The following is an 18,397-nucleotide window of genomic DNA, read 5'->3' as shown; positions in this document are numbered from 1 at the left end:
AAATAGCCTTATTAATCCAGTAACGAACTGGATAAATATTTGTAGATTGTACTTGAACATCCTTCTTGCATAACTCTTTGAAACTAGGTCTTCTGATTATCAGCATGGGTTGCTGAGATCATGATGAGTTTCAACTAGTATTAAATGCAGCTATTTCCAGGTGCCTGGGTGGGTCAGTCATTTAAGCGTCTGATTTGGCTCAGGTCATGATCTCCTCGGTGGTGGGATTGAGTCCCATTTTGGGTTTTGTGCTCAGTGGGAAGTCTGCTTGGAGATTCTCTCCCTCTGCCCCTTCAGTGCTCTTTCTCTTCCTTTATCTCAAATAAATGAAATCTTAAAAAAAAAAAAATGCAGCTCTTTCAGAATAGAAACCAGTGAACACCATACAAGATACGATGCCTAGGGACAACTTTTTAATCTACTTTTAACAGTAGAAATTAAGCCCCTTATTAATAAATTACAAGATCCTCGTTTTAATGGCTGAGGAGATGAGGCTGAGAAAGGTTAACTAATCTGTTCATATTCATCCTGCATTAGTGTAAGGCGGGAGTTCTCAATAGATCTGGGAGCCCTTTCAGGGGTCCCAAAGGTCAAATACACGTTCATAAAAGTACTAAGATGTTATTTGTCATTTTTACTCCTTCTCTCATGAGTATACTAAATAAAACTCATTCAGATCCCACATTGCAATTAACCTTTAAGAAATTACTACTAGTAAAATTTTTATATATTAAAGAACAGCTCTAATCACCTAGAAAGGCCACAGAAACACTTTAGTCTTTATCAGTTGCATATTTGTGTGAAGCTGTTTCCTTCATATACTTCAGCGAAAACAGCATATTGCAACAGATTGAAGCAGATGAGAGAGTCTATCTTCTTTTGAGCCAGACAGACATTATAGAGATTTCCAAAAATGTATAGTGCTACTCTTCTCACTTATTTTTTTGGCAGCAAAATAGTTTCTTCATTTAAAAATATTTTATGCTTACATGTCAGGCATTTATTATTAAATGAGTATTTAAAATATTTGAAACTTCAGTTTTAATTTCTATGTGATGAATATTAATAGACATAACCTGCATAAGTGAAAGTTCTTTGGCTGGGCACCTGGGTAGCTCAGTCAGTTAAGCGGCTACCTTTGATTTGGGTCATGATCCCAGGGTCCTGGGACAGAGCCTCCAGGCTGGGCTCTGTGCTCAGTGGGGAGCCTGCTTCTCCCTCTGCCCTTCCCTGCTACTTGTGCTCCCTTTCTCTCTCTCTCAAATAAATAACATCTTTTAAAAAAGTTCTTTGGCATTCTCAGTAATTTTTAAGAGTACAAAGGGTTCTGGGACCAAAATGTTTGAGAACTGTTGCTATAAAGCACAAAATACAGTATAAAAATTTAGCCAATATTCCACCATTCAGAAATTACAGCATTCTAGACTCCTCGTTATATGTAGTTGCAGTGAGGTTAAGCTAAATAAAAAGACAAAAAGTGTCATCCTACATTTTAATGTTTTTTTTAATTTATCTTGACCCTATCTAGAGCAAGAGTCTAATACTCTTCTGACTGAGCCAGCCAGGTGCCCTCAGTTTTCTTTTTAATAAAAACAAATTATAGTTTTACTTGAATTTAATGGGAGGTTTTAAAAACAGTAGGAATTGCTGACCTTGAGATACTTTTTCCACAGGGAATATTAGTTTGTAAAAGATAACCTCTAGGATTAAGAAAAAAAGAGGAAAACCAATTTCTTACTACGTGTTTTAATTCTAGCCCATATTATTTTGAGACTTCTTGCTTGTGAAAGAAAAAAGTTAGCTAGCACACCCTCTGTGATTCCTACATATATTTAGTCTTGATTCTACATTTAATTCAGTGCTTGCTCTAGTCCCCTTGCACAGCTGCTCCACTCCTTAATTCTGCATTTTTATTTATTGCTTTATTTATTGCTTTATTTGGTTTCTCTATGCAGTTTCCTCAAGAAGAGTTTGTGGAATGGGACATCTGGGTGGCAGTCAGTTGGGTGTCTGCCTTTGGCTCAGGTCATGATCTCAGGGTCCCAGGAATGGGCCCCTTGTTGGGCTCCCTGCTCCCGCTCCCAAGCAGGGAGTTTGCTTGTCCTTCTCCCTCTGCTCCTCTCCCATTCATGTGCATGCTCGCTGTCTCTCAAATGGATAAAATCTGAAAAGAGTTTGTAGGCAGTATATTATTTGAGTTTCTGTGTTTGGGAAAATGTTCCCTTCCCTTGTTACTCCAAGGAGAGCTTTGGATTAAATCATTCCCTGCCCCACCACTTGTGGACACAGTACCACTATTGTCTGGCTTCTTGTATTACTGTGGGGAAGTCTGAATTGGGTGTTTTCTCCTTTGTGTATGTGCTTGTTATACCTACATCTCTTCCTTATTCCTAAAAAGTCTTAGTATCGATTAGTCTTTATCACTTCTTCTTGGGGACAGAATAAACCCCTTTCTTTTGTATATACGCCTTTTATTTCAGGAATGTTTTCTTGTTATAGTTTTGAATATTTGTCTTATATCCTCTCTAAAATCCTTTTATAGCTTTTTGCAATCCCATTTCATTTGCATGATTTCTTTGAGTCTGATGCTTCTCAGAAATTAAGCATGTTGGAGGTTCCTTAGAAAGTTAAAAATAGAACTACCCCATGATCCAGCAATCACATAACTGAATATTTACCCAAAGAATAAAAAAACATGAATTCAAAGGGATAACGAAAGGGATAACGCAGTCCTATGTTTATAGCAACATTATTTACAATAGCCAAGATATGGGAGTCTATCAAGTTGATGAATGAATAAAAATGTGGTGTGTGTGTGTGTGTGTGTGTGTGTGTGTGTGTATGTATGTATATTGCCTACAATGGAGTACTATTCAGCCATCAAAAAGAATGAAATCTTGCCATTTGCAAAGACATGGATAGAGCTAGAGGGTATTATTCTAAGTGAAATAAGTCTGTCAGAAATGGATAAATACCATGTGATTTCACTCCTATGTGGCATTTCAGAAGCAGAACAAATGAGGAAAGGAAAAAGAGATAAACCATGGCTGGGGAATGGGAGAAATAGGGGTTGGGGAGTAAGGAGGGCACTTGTGATGAGCACAGGGTGATTTAAATAAAAACTTAAAAACCACTGAAAAACAATTAAGAATCACCTCTTGGAAAATGTGTAAAAACAGGTTTCTGGGTGACACCCCTCCAGGATCTACCACAGTACATGTGGGGTGGGGCCCGATAATTTGTATTTCTGACAAGCTCCCAGATTGTGCTGATGGTGCAGATTCACAGACCTAACCTAGCTCTGTAGTTCTCAGAGTTTTAGTCTCTGGACCCCTTTCTTCTTCTTCTTCTTTTTAAATTGAAATATAATTAACATGTAACACTGTTAGTTTCAGGTATACCACATAATGATTTGATAGATGTTAAATATTGCAAACTAGGGCAGCCTGGGTGGCTCAGCGGTTTAGTGTCGCCTTCAGGTCAGGGCCTGGAGATCTGGGATCGAGTCCCACGTCAGGCTCCCTGCATGGAGCCTGCTTCTCCCTCTGCCTCTCTCTCTTTCTCTCTTGCTCTCTGTGTGTCTCTTATGAATAAATAAATAAAATCTTAAATAAGTAAGTAAATAAATAAAGCAAACTGATCGTAACAGAAAGTTGCGATCGCAACATCCATTACTACACAGTTAACATTTTTTTTCTTACTGCTGAGAACTTTCAAAATTAACTCCCCCAGCAACTTTCAAATATACAGTACAGTATTGTTGACTAACTGTAAGTCCCCACACTGTACATGACATCCCCAGGACTTCTTATAACTGGAAGTTTGTACTTTTGATCCCCTTCACCCATTTTTGCCCACCCTATTACCCAGGACCCCTTTACTCTTAAAGATTATCGAGGTCCTCAAAGAGTTTTGTGAGTTACATCTATTGATATTAACACTGAGAGCATTTATTTACGTTGATTCATTTAAAAACTGTCGTGAACTCTGCATCTAAACAAATGATATGTTCTCATGAAAAATACATTACCCAAAGCAAACAAATTTACTGAGCACCGAGAGGTGTGAGTGACATTATTTTACATTTCTACAGATCCCTTTAGTAGGGAGCTTAATGAAAGATGGCTTTGGCTTTCTCTCTGTTGTAGGTAAACTTATTTGTAAGAGACTTGATAGCGTGTGTTAAAGGCTTTTTGTATTTCCAGGTGACTTACTGAGTAACCTGTTGCAGAGTCCTAGTTCAGCCAAACTGTTGAATCAGCCAATCCCCATCCTTGATGCGGAGAGTGAGTATATCTGTTCCCTGGCCTTGGAGTGCCTGGCCCATCTCTTCAGTTGGATTCCTCTGTCTGCCAGCATCACCCCATCCCTCCTAACCACCATCTTCCACTTTGCGCGCTTTGGCTGTGACATCCGGGCCAGAAAGATGGCATCAGTTAACGGCAGCAGCCAGAACTGTGTGTTGGGTCAGGAGCGCGGCCGGCTTGGGGTCCTGGCCATGTCCTGCATCAATGAACTCATGTCCAAGAACTGTGTGCCTATGGAATTCGAGGAGTATTTACTACGTATGTTCCAGCAGACTTTCTACCTCCTGCAGAAAATCACCAAGGATAACAATGCCCACACGGTGAAGAGCAGGCTGGAAGAACTCGATGAGAGGTAATGAAAACAGATGTGGAATCGGCTGTGTTCTGAAAAGGGGCCGTGACTGTTTATCACGCGGTGTCGCATAGTGTCTGTAATCCTCTTTGGTTTCAGAGTTTGGGGCTCCTGACAAGGAACGGACAGGTAGGTGTGGACCAGTAAGTCTGAGCGTAGCTGGAAGGGCTAGGGTGGCTAGAGGGATGAGTCAAGCTGGGAACATGCCTGTGAATTGTGTAGGTGTGTTGTCTTTCCCCCTCTCTGCCTCCTGTCCTCCCTTCCGCCCTCTCCCCCACCCCATCCTCACGATTCGCCTGCAGGTCTGAGGTGGCGCAGGAGCCGAGTCTGCTGCTCGTGCGTAGCCAGGAACGTGAGAGGAGGCCTTGGAGGTACAGGAGCTCTCATCCCCCTTTTCACTTGATATTGCCTGTCAGTTTTTACTACTTGACTTTTCCCAAGTGAACATCGTGCAGTGTATAGGAATGTTATTACCATGAGCTTTGCACGGATGGCACACTTCCATCAAAAGAAAAGAGATGTGGAAGAGGGCACGTATGAATGTGGCACACACTTGGGTTTCTTTGTTACCTCCTCTTGCTTGGAGCCAAAAATGACCTCGCTTTTCTTTCTGAAGTACTCAAAAAGATGACTCCATCACAGTACGCTGAGGCGTGGTCTTCCGGTCTTCCTCTGGATGATGCCATTATCTGTCCCACAGCTTTCATTGATGCGATGCCACTGCTGTGTAACAGCAAGAGGGAAAATTAAAGCATCATGTTGACTATTCAGAAACTTCCAGGTGGATAAATTGTATTGAGTTAGAAGATATTTATTGATTGCCAGGCAGCAAATGTTGTTAATATTTTAATCCATCTTTCATGGCTTGTTTTTTGTTATTAAGCTACACCGATTTAAGCCATTTTCCTTTTCCTTAGAGTAAGTAGCAGATATAAAGTCAAGTGCTTAAAGACTGTTTTAGTGCTTTTTTAAATATAGCAGTTTTATTAAGGGTTTTCTGAAGTTGAAAATGTGGATACAAAGATTCTTTTGGTTTGGTTCATTGTAAACAAGCTTTGTGTGAAATTTTCTTTGTATAATCACAAAAGAGCTCATAATCTCGTATGGTGGTATGTTGGTTTTATTTTCCATTATTTTGTAATCGCTTTCTGTATGAATTCAAAGGCATCGGTATGCAAACACACAGTTTTATATCCTTTCTAGCTTTGGGTTAAGAAAGGCCATATTTTCATATGTTAAAAAGAAAAGTTCAGCTGCTCGTACGGAGCGTCAGGTACCTGGGCTTTGAGTTTGACATGTAGCACAATGTTTGTGATGGCTTATGTTCGGGTGGTAAAGAAATATTGTCACCGGTTATCAATATACTGTTTTTGTTACGTGTAACCCTTGTGCTTTTGGTTTTATATTTCAATCCTATGCTTCCTCTTGCCCTGAGAAAGCTGAGAGGTACCCAGAAGCAGAAAGGTGACCTAAATAGTACTGTGTGCTTGCTTCCTGGCTCTTGAGCCCCTGACCACTAATTCTAAACAGCTAAGTCCATTCTCAGTTGTTTAGGAGCTTTTGACCCAGGGCCTCTGCTCCTGTCCTTCTCCCTCTAGTGCCTGTTTCACACCTTCCACTGCTCATTAGCACCTGTACCAGAAGGTGGGCAAGGGAAAGAAAATGAGGTGAAATAAAATCTAGACTTTCAGCTACCAAACAGCCATTGTTTGCTTAAAAAATTGGGTTGGAGATGAAAATAAAATCGAGGCAGTATGGCATTTACCCAAGACTTCTCTTTGTTTATGGGTGGCAGAGATTTGAGGGTGTCTTCCTAAAGAGCAGTAAAGTGGGCGATGGCTCAGAATAGCCATGGCTGAAGATCATGTGATACGTGGAGCAAGGAATGAGGAGCTCCTGCTCTTGAGTATTCATGATCTGAGGCATCAGAGAGAAGTCTCACACTTGACTCTAAAAACAGGCGATTTGAATGCCTTACTATGTTTCAAGTACTTGGTCCCATGATCCACAGAGACGGCCATTCTCCTTATCAAGCAAATTAATGTTTTTGTTTCTGTTTTTTTTTTTTTTTTTAACTGCACATGCTTACACATATGTGTTAGCTAGCTGTGCAGAGGCCAGATAGCTGGGTTGGCTGCCTCCAGGGTGCTAGGTCTCAGGAACAATACAGGACATTTTGTTTATGGGCCAATTTGCTCTTCTGAGTAGTAGTCTTTTTCTCCCCTTTTATTATTGCATAATCCTTGCTTTTAAAAAAGCTTTTTGCAGTGGTGAGTTTCAGAGTTGCCTGTAACCATGATTTAATTTTTGACTAAGGCCTGTAGTGAGTCTTTATATTGTTTATTGGTCTCCGAAATGTGATTTATGGAGGTATGTCCATCTCATTTTCTAATCACCTTTTGGTATCAAGGGGCTTATAATGCAGTTTCTGAAATGTGAGTGATGATGTGCTGTGTGTTTAGTAACAGCAGTCTCTTATCCTTGCAGCTGGGACTCACTCTCCTCTGGGAAATGATACTGGGAATACACATGAATTGGGGAGTCACTGTGCTGTGAAAGGAAAGAGCACTGGCGTGGGAGTGGATGGGGGGTCCCATTCTGCTGTGAGCTGGCCCAGCAACCTCAGGCGGGTCACTTTATCTCATTGGGCCTCATCTGTCCAATGAAGCACCAGACTAAATTGTCCCCGAGGCCTGTCCAGCCTGGGCAGCCCTCCTCCCTTATTTTTGCAATCACTTTCAGAGTGGACCAGGATGTACTTATGTTTAATTAGCACCAGGAGATAGAGGGCGGGGTAAGGAGGTGGGAAGAAAGAGCATTAGGTTGCAAGCCTGCATATGCCTTACCTGGATGCCATGTCTTTGGTCTAGCCTTGTTTTGTTTTTGTTCTTAGCACATTCATTTTAATATTTTGGCCTCATAGCAAAGCCTCCCAGACTTGCCACATTGAAATGATGCACATGCTCTGCCCATCAACTTTTTAGTACCATTTCCTTTCACTTGAATGGGGTCATAATATGAAGGAGTTAGAAACTCTGAGAGCACTAGTTTATAAGATGCCTTACGAGATAGTGTCTGAGGATTAAAGTTGCTTTTCTGCTATGTTTCAGGTGGTAATGGAATGAAGGGTTGCCTGACCTGTAGGTAATTGTTGCAGGCCTTTATATTTTTAACTGAAACTATATTTTAAATCTATGTAGTTCTGTACTGAAAGAAATTTGGTTTGAATTTGAGTTCTTTTCTAAGGAGATGGCTGGGTTTCAGATTGTCACCCCTTGTCTTCTTGTCTTACTAGCTACATCGAGAAGTTTACTGACTTCCTCCGGCTCTTTGTGAGTGTTCACCTGAGAAGAATCGAGTCCTACTCCCAGTTTCCCGTGGTGGAGTTCTTGACGCTTTTGTTCAAGTACACATTTCATCAGGTAAAACACCAGAACTGCCCATCCTTTCCTCCCGCAAGAAGTCTACTCTCTCGTTTTCAGGGGAAAGAGCTTCTTTACCTCCCAAACATTTAGATAGTGCTTACTTACTTTGTGAAGATGAACACGTGTCTCCTTTACAACAGCTGTTGGAGGTGGGTATTATTAACTATCTCCATTTTCCAGATAAACCGAGGCACAGGGAGTACCTTGCTCAGGGTCATATAGTCAGTAAGTGATGGGGCCAGGACTTGAACTCAGAGTTTGTGTACTTAACCACTGTTTTGCTGGAGAAGCAAGAGATGGAAATAATCTTTCGTTCTATTCTGTAACTGTTGTTAAAACTTCCGATAAGGATGTTAAGTAGTGAAGCTCTCGAGAGTTAAGTTTTGGTGGATCCGATTTTTTTTTTTTTTTTTTTTATGATAGGCACACAGTGAGAGAGAGAGAGAGAGGCAGAGACACAGGCAGAGGGAGAAGCAGGCTCCATGCACCGGGAGCCTGACGTGGGATTCGATCCTGGGTCTCCAGGATCGCGCCCTGGGCCAAAGGCAGGCGCCAAACCGCTGCGCCACCCAGGGATCCCGGTGGATCCGATTTTTACCTGCACTGGACAGATACTTTTTGAGCTCATCTTGTATATCAGGGGCTAGGCATATAACCCTCACAAGCAAAGTCCATGCCTTAATTGAGTTTGACCCAATGTCTTTTATACACACACACACACATATTTTTTAAAAGCTTTATTGAAGTGAAATTGAAATTTACATCTTATGAACTTCACCCATTGTAATTGTATAATTCAGTGATACTCAGTTTATAGACTTGTGCAACCATTATCACAATTTGGTTTTAGACATTTCTTTTTTAAAATTTATTTTTTATTTTTTATTTATTTATGATAGTCACAGAGAGAGAAAGAGAGAGAGAGAGAGGCAGAGACACAGGCAGAGGGAGAAGCAGGCTCCATGCAGGGAGCCCGACGTGGGATTCGATCCCGGGTCTCCAGGATCGCGCCCTGGGCCAAAGGCAGGCACCAAACCGCTGCGCCACCCAGGGATCCCCGGTTTTAGACATTTCTATCATGCCCTATCCCTTATGCATTTGTGTGTGTATGTGTGAGATTTATTTTTAATTCCACTATAATTAATGCACAGTGTTACATTAGTTTCAAGTGTACAATATAGTGATTCAGTAATTCTGTACATTATTCAGAGCTCCTCCTTTTGTGTCTTTAGAATAAGTTTTTTATTTTAAAGATTTAATTTTTTATTCATGAGACACAGACTGAGAGAGAGGGAGAGACACAGGCAGAGGGAGAAGCAGGCTCCTCGCAGGGAGCCTGATGCAGGACTCAGTCCCAGACCTCAGGATCATGACCTGAGCTGAAGGCAGGTACCGAACCGCTGAGCCACCCAGGTGTCCCATAGAATAAGGTTTTTACTGAAATATCACACATAAACAGAGAAGCACACAAGTTATACATGGATAGCTTGGTGAATTTTCCCAAAATGAATAAATCCATGTCACCACCGCCTTAATCAAGAAATAGGACTTAGTGCCAGCACCCCCCTGTGTCCTTTCCCAATCACTTCTTACCCTCTCCCAGTATGTAACCCCAACCCTGCCTTTAACATCCCAGATTAGTTTTGCCTGTTTGAGAACTTTTCTAAATGGAAGTATCCAGTATTTGTTTTGTCTGCCCTTTTCATTCAGCGTCAGTTTGTGAGATTCATCTGTGTTGTGTGTGGCAGTGGTTTGCCCTCATTGCTTATAATAAGTCATTATCTGCAAATCCATTCCACTTTTGATTTGGGTAGCTTTTGGTTTTCGGTGATCAGGAATGGTGTTGCAGTAGACATTCTTGTACATGCATTTGGGTGTACCTATATAGCTCTTTCTGTTGGTGTATCCTAGGGATGATTACTGGGTCAGTTAGGGCATGTGATTTTATAAATAGACTGTTTAGGTGGTTTAAACCACTAACATTGTAGCTTAATGAAGCTGGAAGAGAAACATGGGCCTAGGCTAGCAGGGGTGTGTATGTGGTTGGGAATTTAGAGCGAGGTTTTGGTGGTGAGCTAGGTTTTCTCTCAGGGCACATAGAAGTAGTGCCCCCAATGGGTATGGGTGAACTGTTCCTGGGAGCAGCAGGGAGGGTGCAGGTGGAGGAGGACCAGGGCTGAGGAAGTGTCAAGATGTCTGATGGGGCCAGTGGGTGTGGAGCAGGAAGGGCAGCATGCTGAGCTCACCAGACCTAAGAAGGAATGGAAGAGGTGTTGAGAAGTGGGAGGGTGAGGAGATAGGAGAGAAGCATTCAAGGTGGGAGTGTTGTGAGATGGATCCAAAGAAATGGATGCAAAGGGACCAGGAGGAAAGGATTTGGTAGATACTTAAGAGTCTGTAGCAGAAATGAAAGAGATGAGGAGCAAGTGGTGCGGTCAGGAAGAAGGAGTTTATGTGGAAAAATGGAATGAAAATATTTTGCCATTTTGCTCTATGTAAAGTTTTCTATCTTTTATGTGCGGTATAGAAAAAAGCTAAATACAAGTTTTAAAGTATGTAGGTCTTATGCCTACTTCTTTGGACCTGGACCCAACAAACAGTTCAGAGTTTGAGCTCTGGTTATTTCTTTGAGGCTTGTGTCCTTGGATGAGTCTTCTTAATTTCCTTAGATTAGTTTCCTCACCTAAGAAGATTGTGGTGGGCATCTTCACAATCTGGCCCAGTGGTTATCTTCTGTGATCCCCTCTCTAGAATCGTATGTGTTCGTTTTCCATTGAACTGTAGTGTCAGTATATATTTATATGTGTTGTATTTATATAGTGGGAAAAGAAATGGGTCTGGTCATGAAGCAAACAAGCTTCTTTCTTCCTCCATTACCTGAGTTCACTGTTAGCCAAGCTCCTTTGTACTCTCTTGGTCCGCTGTATGTGAACCTTGCTTACTAGGCGCAGGCTCTTACTCTGGGTGTCGGTGTCCTTTGAGGTCCAGGCTGAAGCGGATTTGAGCATCCGGTAGAGGAGCAGGAAGCTGGAAGGTGCTCTGTGCAGTTTGCTGTAGGCTGGGCTGCCCCTTACTGGAGAGGCAGGGTTGAAAAAAGGTGGCAGTGTGCACTCCAGGATCAGGAGCGAGTTCTTTGGGGTAAGATTTAAGAATAAGAAATGAAGTGCTCTCAGCTTTAAGTTCTCATCTATTCATTAACTGTGTGATCTTATTTTATTACAGTTTAATTATCTATGAAGTGGGAAAATGTTCTTTCCTCTTGTCTAAAGGGTTATGAGTATACTCAAGTGTTTCTGCCTTTTGTTTCTGAAATTCATAGAGAGGTGCCTGGCTAGCTCTGCAGTAGAGCATCTGCTGTCTGACACTTAATCTCAGGGTCATGAGTTCGGGGAGCCCTATGCTGGGTATAGAGATGACTTAAAGAAAATTCATAAGAAATTTTAGTACTGGTCATCATATATTGAAAGAATAGTAATGAGACAAAGATGATGTTAGTATCTTTCTGTGATTCTTTCCTCTCATTTCCTTTCCTACAATTTTTTTTTTTTTTTTAACCAAAGCATCTTGCTGCAGTGTCTCTAGCCCCTTGGGCTGAGCAGATATTTGCCTCCACCGTTGCGTTCCTTGCTGAGGTGTCCCTAGAAGCATCTGATTTCTGTCTTATTTCCATCTTCCTGCTCCTTCTCTTAGCATATCGTCAGCAGGGCATTCTTGGTCTTGCGTTTTTCACCCCCCACCCCACACCTGCCTGTCCTTCTTAAAATAGTGCCTGGGGTAGTGTGGCATGGGGGCGAGGGCTCTGGACCAGGAGTCTTAAGTTCCATGTTCTAGTTCTCTTTCTGTTTCTTATCTCATCACCTTGAGCAGGTAACTTTGTTTCTGAGCTTTGTTGTCTTTATCTGTAAAATGGGAAGAAGAAAAACACCTGTCTACTTTCCAGGGCTATTATGAAGATCAAATAGACCAATGCAGATAACCACTGTAAAGTGCTTGGAGAGAGAAGGGTGGTATCACTACCCTTCTTGAAGAAACTTGTTTGGATCTTTAGTGATTAGTTAGCCCTTGAGCATGAAAAATAAGTCTGAGTATAGGTACATTTTTAAAATGGGTCTGTGAGGGTTCTGAACATTGGATGACTGCAAAAGTGCAGCTTTTGGAGGTCATCTATGTGACCTTAATGATCTGTATCCACAGCAGTTGTCAAAGGTGAGATTGTGGGCAGCACACAAGGCCTCACAGCGGGCCCTGCAGTAGGAAGAAGTTTCAGGTCCTGCAGAGGGTGGATCTGCCCACCTTATTTTCTGGTCTTGAGCCACGTGATATATCCTCAATTCAAAGGCATGGAGAGGATGTGTGTAACGGTAAAGTACATTGACATAACCATAAGCCCTGGGTTTGTGTAGTGACTTTTACCAAAAGCACTTCCATATGCATCTGATCAGTTATGTTCTATGGAGGGGGGAAGGTGGGTGTTCTCAAACCAAGGAGGGACAACTGAGTGATTGACCTACAGGAAGCTCATCAAGCTGCAGCTAGTAAAGATTCCATCTCCTGGCTGTGCAAGTTGAGTGCCTGTCTATAAGCTACCCATATTATTTCCACATGGCTTATTGTTTTTTCTCCTTATTCTGGCTCATTTCATGTCCTGGATATAGTGGGTTTTGCAAAGGATGAAGTGGAGACAGGAAATGGTCATTTTGTTTTCTTGAGGACGGTCCTGTCAGTGGTCCTTACTGAGCTGTGCATTACAGTTCCAGGGCGACCCTGGGTGTTTTGAGGTTGGACTCTCTCCTAGTCTGCTCCTGAATAAGTTAGTTTTTCTGTCTCAGACTCAGCCTGGGTACAGAACTCCCATCTCATGCTACCACCCAATGCGTAAATCCCATATATGCCCTCGTAAGCCTCTGGATTTCCTAGTGGATCTGAAATGGAAGGAAACTGATCCCAGAAGATGATGGCATTGTTTCTTTTCCTGTCTGATCCTGCCACCAGACATGTGGTTCAGTGATGTAATCACAAAACCAAAGAGCTCTCAGAGGTAGCAAGAAGTTGAGTGAATATAGAAGGGATTGAGGGTCACAAGTTGAAATAGAATATGTGCAAGAAGGACTAGATTTTGGAGAATATAGTGTCTGGATTTTGCATGAAATAGAATCTGAGAAATCAGAGCATTAGGATCCTACAAAGACTTGCTCTTCTCTCTTTACTTTGTCTTTATCAACATCTGTTTAGAGCTTGCAATTAGTCTGTTGGACTACCTCTCCTTCTGCAGAGGATTTGATGCCCGAGGGCCAGACTGAAGCTCATTTTCGGTCTGCTCTGTAGGAACACTGCAGCTGTTACTTTCTTAACCTTCAGATATGTGAACTTGTCACCTTTGGAGCCACTGGAGCTTGTTTTTGGTTTTGTAAGGGTATGTATTGGGAAGAGCATTGGTTGGGGGTAGAAGGACCTGCTCCTACTCCTGACCTTGAATAGATTGTGTCTCTGGATCTAAGTTTCTTTTTCTCTTAAAACAGATTTGAATTGGATCATCTTTGAGGGTCCCTCCCCCCACACCCCAGTCAATCTCAGATTTAAAGGTTGGCGTCTGCTCTGCTTATTTTGTAATTTGGTTGTCCTGCCTAATGATGTGTTTGTTCCATGGCACCCTTGTCTTGTTAGGATCACCAGGGCCCAGTCATGAAGACCATCTAAAAGACACCAGTTGTGGTTACCTGGAAGCAGAGGGAATCTAGGCTTATGGTTGTACCATTCTGGTGGAAATAAACACTGGTGGGTGTGTTTCTAAGGAGGAGTCGCATTAAGTAATCTCATTGTCTGGATTTCTTTTGCATCATAGCCTACTCATGAAGGTTACTTCTCTTGTTTGGATATCTGGACGCTCTTTTTGGACTATCTGACAAGTAAAATTAAAAGCCGTCTGGGAGACAAGGAAGCAGTTCTCAACAGGTAAACCCCAGAAACATTGATAACTAGAAATAGAAAATTTTGCCAGTTTTTCCTGTGGCCTGAAGGGGCAGCCATGCAGCCCAACCTCTTCAGTGAGACCAGGTCACATAAGCTGGTTAGGTAGTTAATGTCATCGTGCATATCTGTATTCTTTTTTTTCTTCCCTTTTATCTCATTTTCTTAAAACATTTTTTTTTACTGGTTAAAAAAGTCATTTGTATTGTTAATGTTTTAGATATGACAGTGTTTTCATGAGTTTGTTTTTAAATGGCCCTATTTTAGAGATGAAAAACTGAAGTATTTATTAGATGAAATGATACGACATCTGGGATTTGCTTTAAAATAATCCACTGGGGATAGAGGGAAAAGCAGGTTGGCCATGTGTTGATAATTGATGTTGACCTGTATTGATGCTAACTTGGGGTTTATTATATTCTTGCTCTTTTGGTATGTGTTTGAAAATTTCTTAAAGTAATAAAGGCTTGTTGTGAAAAATAAGTATTTTAAAAACTAGGAAAAGATAAAAAAAAATATAGTTACCCATAATCCCACAGTCCAGCGATAGCTACTTTGTACTTTTTATTGTATTTTTTAAAAACAAAATGGGGGGCAGCCTGGGTGGCTCAGTGGTTTAGTGCCACCTTCAGCCCAGGGCGTGATACTGGAGACCCTGAATCGAGTCCCACGTCGGGCTCCCTGCATGGAGCCTGCTTCTCCCTCTGCCTGTGTTTCTGCCTCTCTCTCTCTCTCTGTCTCTCTCATGAATAAATAAAATCTTTAAAAAACAAAATGGAGAATGTTTCTTCCCCTCCATGTGTTTCTCAGGTCATTTTTCTTACTTGCAGGCAGAAGGTGTATTTCCTGTATATTATAGTTAATTCATTTCAGAAATGAAATAATGAGCTAATGTATCTAGAATGCTTGGCACATTATGAATGTTTGCTCAGTAAATGGCATCAGTGGTTGGTGGTGGAGACAGTGAACACCCCTTCCCCAAAAATATGCCAAATGGAGATGGTGAGGCGAATCCCTATTTGGGAAGAGGTTGGACTGACCCTCTTAAAACGCTTTGTATTGCTGAGGTTTTATGAGTTTTAAACATTCTAAACAGATTATTTGCATTCCAAGTTTAAAATTTGCACTTTTGTTCCCAAAACATTATTTTTGTGATTGCAAAATAGCTTCTAAGTTGCTATGGTAACGGGTCAAATGTGCTTTATGGGTAGTATACTCCTGTATCTGAAACTTCATTACATAACAGTAGATCCTGTTTTTGGTGAATTTGCCAGCTATAAGTAATTGTGTTTTTGAATGAGATTCTTCAAAGAAAAGGTATTTCCGCCCTATTCTCTATTTTGTATGCTGAACAGTTGTGTCCTTTAGTTCTGGGACTGTGCCTGATTTTGCTATATTTAGTGGTAGATATTCTTTCACATCTCCCAGGCTTGTTGGAAGAATAAACTGAGGAAATGATTAATATGCAAATGCTTTTTAAAGCACAGTACAAATGTGTTTTAGGTGTGGAGAATATGGTTTCATTGAGAAAGTATGTGCTGGCAGATTATTAGTATTAAATATACACTTGTGCACATTATTGTACCAACAGAAGAAGCAGTGGTTTAGAATTTAAATTCCTTTGCTGCTTCATGGGAGCAGTATTACTTTTGGTCAAGTTATATACTGATCACATTTCCTGTTGCAAAATACGCATGCTGATATCTCTTGCAGGATGGTTAGAATTCAAGGAAATCTTGTATATAAACTGCCTGGCACAGTATTTACCCTGTTTAAAGCACTCAATCATTGGTCACAGTGATGCCCACAACTGTGATAATAAGTAACAGGAGATGTTGCTGCCCTTTGCCGATGACTGTGGAGTTAAGTGATTGGGCCCTCTATCTGCACATGTTGACCTGCCTGCGCAAGCGTCTATCATCTGATGTCACAGTTGTCAGGGGCGATGACTGACCACTTTAAACTCTAGGAATTTTTCTCATTGATCGTTTGATCATCATTCTAAATGAGACTTTCTAATTTTTTATGATATTTAATTTAATTTAAATTTTATTTATTTATTTATTTATTTATTTTTAAAAGATTTTATTTATTCATAGAGAGAGAGAGAGAGAGAGAGAGAGAGAGAGAGGCAGGCAGAGACACAGGCAGAGGGAGGATAAGCAGGCATCATACAGAGAGCCCAACATGGGACCCGATCCAGGGTCTCCAGGATCATGCCCTGAGCTGCAGGCGGCACGAAACTGCTGCGCCACCGGGGCTGCCCTGACTTTGTTTTTTAAAGTATATACACTTAGAATACTTTTATGCCCTTGAAAAAACAAAACAAAAGCCCCAAACCTTCAAAGCTGGTCTGTGGGTTTTTTTTTTTTTTTTAAACCATTGAATAATAACCATCACCCTGGGAACTGGAAACTGTTGATCAGACATTGCCTAGGGTCTAGGGTTGCAGGCTGCAAAGAAGGGTGTATAAGGTAGTCCCCTGAGGGGCACAAAGAAAATAGTTGAATTTTAATGTCTATATTTTTCCTGTCACCTCTTACACTATATATTTATGCAGATGTATGCTCAGTTCTTTAAATGAAAGTTTTGAAATGTGGCAACCACTCTTCTAGGTTCTAAGAGACCCTAATATGTCAGAGATGTATTGTTCTGCAGAGGTAGCTGATAAAGAGTGCTGTCTACTGGTAATGACCCACTCATTTTAATAAAGCTCATAAATGGGATCAAATGTTTTTCAGCTGACAAAATTCATCTGAAAGAAGTTGAGGTGCTTTTGGAATCACATTTGTGGCTTGTGCCAGAATTTTAGAAGCAACTGATCTTGCAGGAATTAGTCAAGAATGTTTTCTTGGTGTCTTAAATGGGAAACGTAGGTGTGGTTAAGTGACAGAGGCAGCACTCAGTTCCTGTCCCTTGTGGTTTATAGGTTTTGCATCATTCATCACAACAAAGTGGTGTAGGCATTGTAGGCTATAAATTTAGAAGCACAAATGTACATGGATTTATTTTTGGACCTAGGAGCATTGGAGCTGTGCATGTTCTTTATTCACTGAGAATGCTCCAGAGTTTCTTGATCAGAGCTGCTGGGGACTTGCATCCCACTGTCAAAGGAATGTGTTCAGTAACATTGCCAGCTGAACAAAGCTACTGCTGGAGTTCATTGTCCAGATTGACCATTTTCAGGTGGTGGTTTGAGAAGACCTGAAGTTCAGGCTCCTTTTCCTCTGCTGTACTCTGGGGAGGGTTGTGCCTACTTACAAGCTGTTGAGAAAAGGAAGTGAACCAGTACATGTTTGGTACCTTGGCTGACAGTAGGTGTTTTGTGAATAAGTTCTGGTTTTCTTCTGTTCTCTCTCCCTCACTCCCTTCTCTGCTTGTCACTGTGAAAGCAGCCACCTGTGTAGAAACTTATTTTTACAGGAAGATGAGGAAACCTGAAGGGAGTTAAGCAACCTAAAGTTATTGAGTCATGTCCTGTCAGCCCCTTTGTCATGAGAGTACTGGCAAGTACTAGCCACAGACCATCCAGGGATTCCGGGTGACACTGGGTTGGACTGTAAACAACTGTGGGTGAGCGTGAGAAAACCTGCTGCCCTTTCTTTCCGGGTGGGTTTTTCTGCTTAAGAAAAAGGAAGTGCCATTACAGCACATGGCATTTTGATAACAGTTAATATAAGGTGTTAACTAGTTAACTAGGTTTGTGTCAGGGCTCTAGTAGATTTCTAGGTCCTGTGAGGAAAAATCCATGCTGTTGATGGCCCCAGAGAGTAAATGAGTAGAGTCTTGGTTATTTCTTTGAGTTGAGAAAGTGGTCCAGGGTTCTGCTCCAGTCCTTTGTAGTCACCTGATTTAGACTTTTGTCTGTTTCTTGCCTGTGCATTTATTCATTTTTTTTGCTCATTTGTACTTTGACTTATCATTTGTTTACTGAACACCTACTGTAGTTGCCCCACCATGTACAGCTTTTTTTTAACTCAGACGTTAGAGTGCTTTGGGATCATATTTGTGGCTCAAGGCACACAGATCTATGGGTTTATTTCCATTGCATGTTTAAGCATGTAATGCTACAAATTTCCCTCTGAGCACTGCTTTAGCTGTGTCTACCAGATTGTCATATGTTCTATTTTCCTTTGTTTGCTGAAGAGATTTTCTGATTTCTCTTGGGCTCATCTCTTTGTTTAACTTCCAAATATTTGATTTCCCATCTATCTTGTTACTATTTTCTAGTTACTGTGATCCGCAAAGATAGTTTGTATGATTTCAGTTTTTTTCAACTTGCTAAGGTTTGTTTTATGACTTAGTTTTCTTGGTGATTGTCCATACTGCACTTGACAAGAGTGTGT

The 18,397-nt window shown here is 41.3% G+C and overlaps 1 protein-coding gene across 8 annotated transcripts in view; it reads left to right on the top strand.

The window, feature by feature from the left end:
• The window catches only part of XPO6 (exportin 6), a 100,316-nt gene that overhangs the window by 46,272 nt on the left and 35,647 nt on the right, over positions 1 to 18,397 (top strand). For 5 of the 8 annotated variants that reach the window (XM_077907130.1, XM_077907123.1, XM_077907127.1 and 2 more), the window contains 4 exons: positions 4,206 to 4,659; positions 4,962 to 5,030; positions 7,955 to 8,081; positions 13,927 to 14,036. In XM_077907130.1, coding sequence (XP_077763256.1) covers positions 4,206 to 4,659; positions 4,962 to 5,030; positions 7,955 to 8,081; positions 13,927 to 14,036 — 760 coding nt within the window. The remainder of the gene's footprint in view (positions 1 to 4,205; positions 4,660 to 4,961; positions 5,031 to 7,954; positions 8,082 to 13,926; positions 14,037 to 18,397) is intronic. The other 3 variants (XM_077907129.1, XM_077907125.1, XM_077907128.1) reach the window with 1 other exon arrangement.

Source organism: Canis aureus, chromosome 8 (genome assembly GCF_053574225.1).
Source record: "Canis aureus isolate CA01 chromosome 8, VMU_Caureus_v.1.0, whole genome shotgun sequence".
Taxonomy (NCBI): domain Eukaryota; kingdom Metazoa; phylum Chordata; class Mammalia; order Carnivora; family Canidae; genus Canis; species Canis aureus.
The sequence above is the reverse complement of the archived record's forward strand: the minus strand, read 5'-3'. Positions and strand labels throughout refer to the sequence as shown.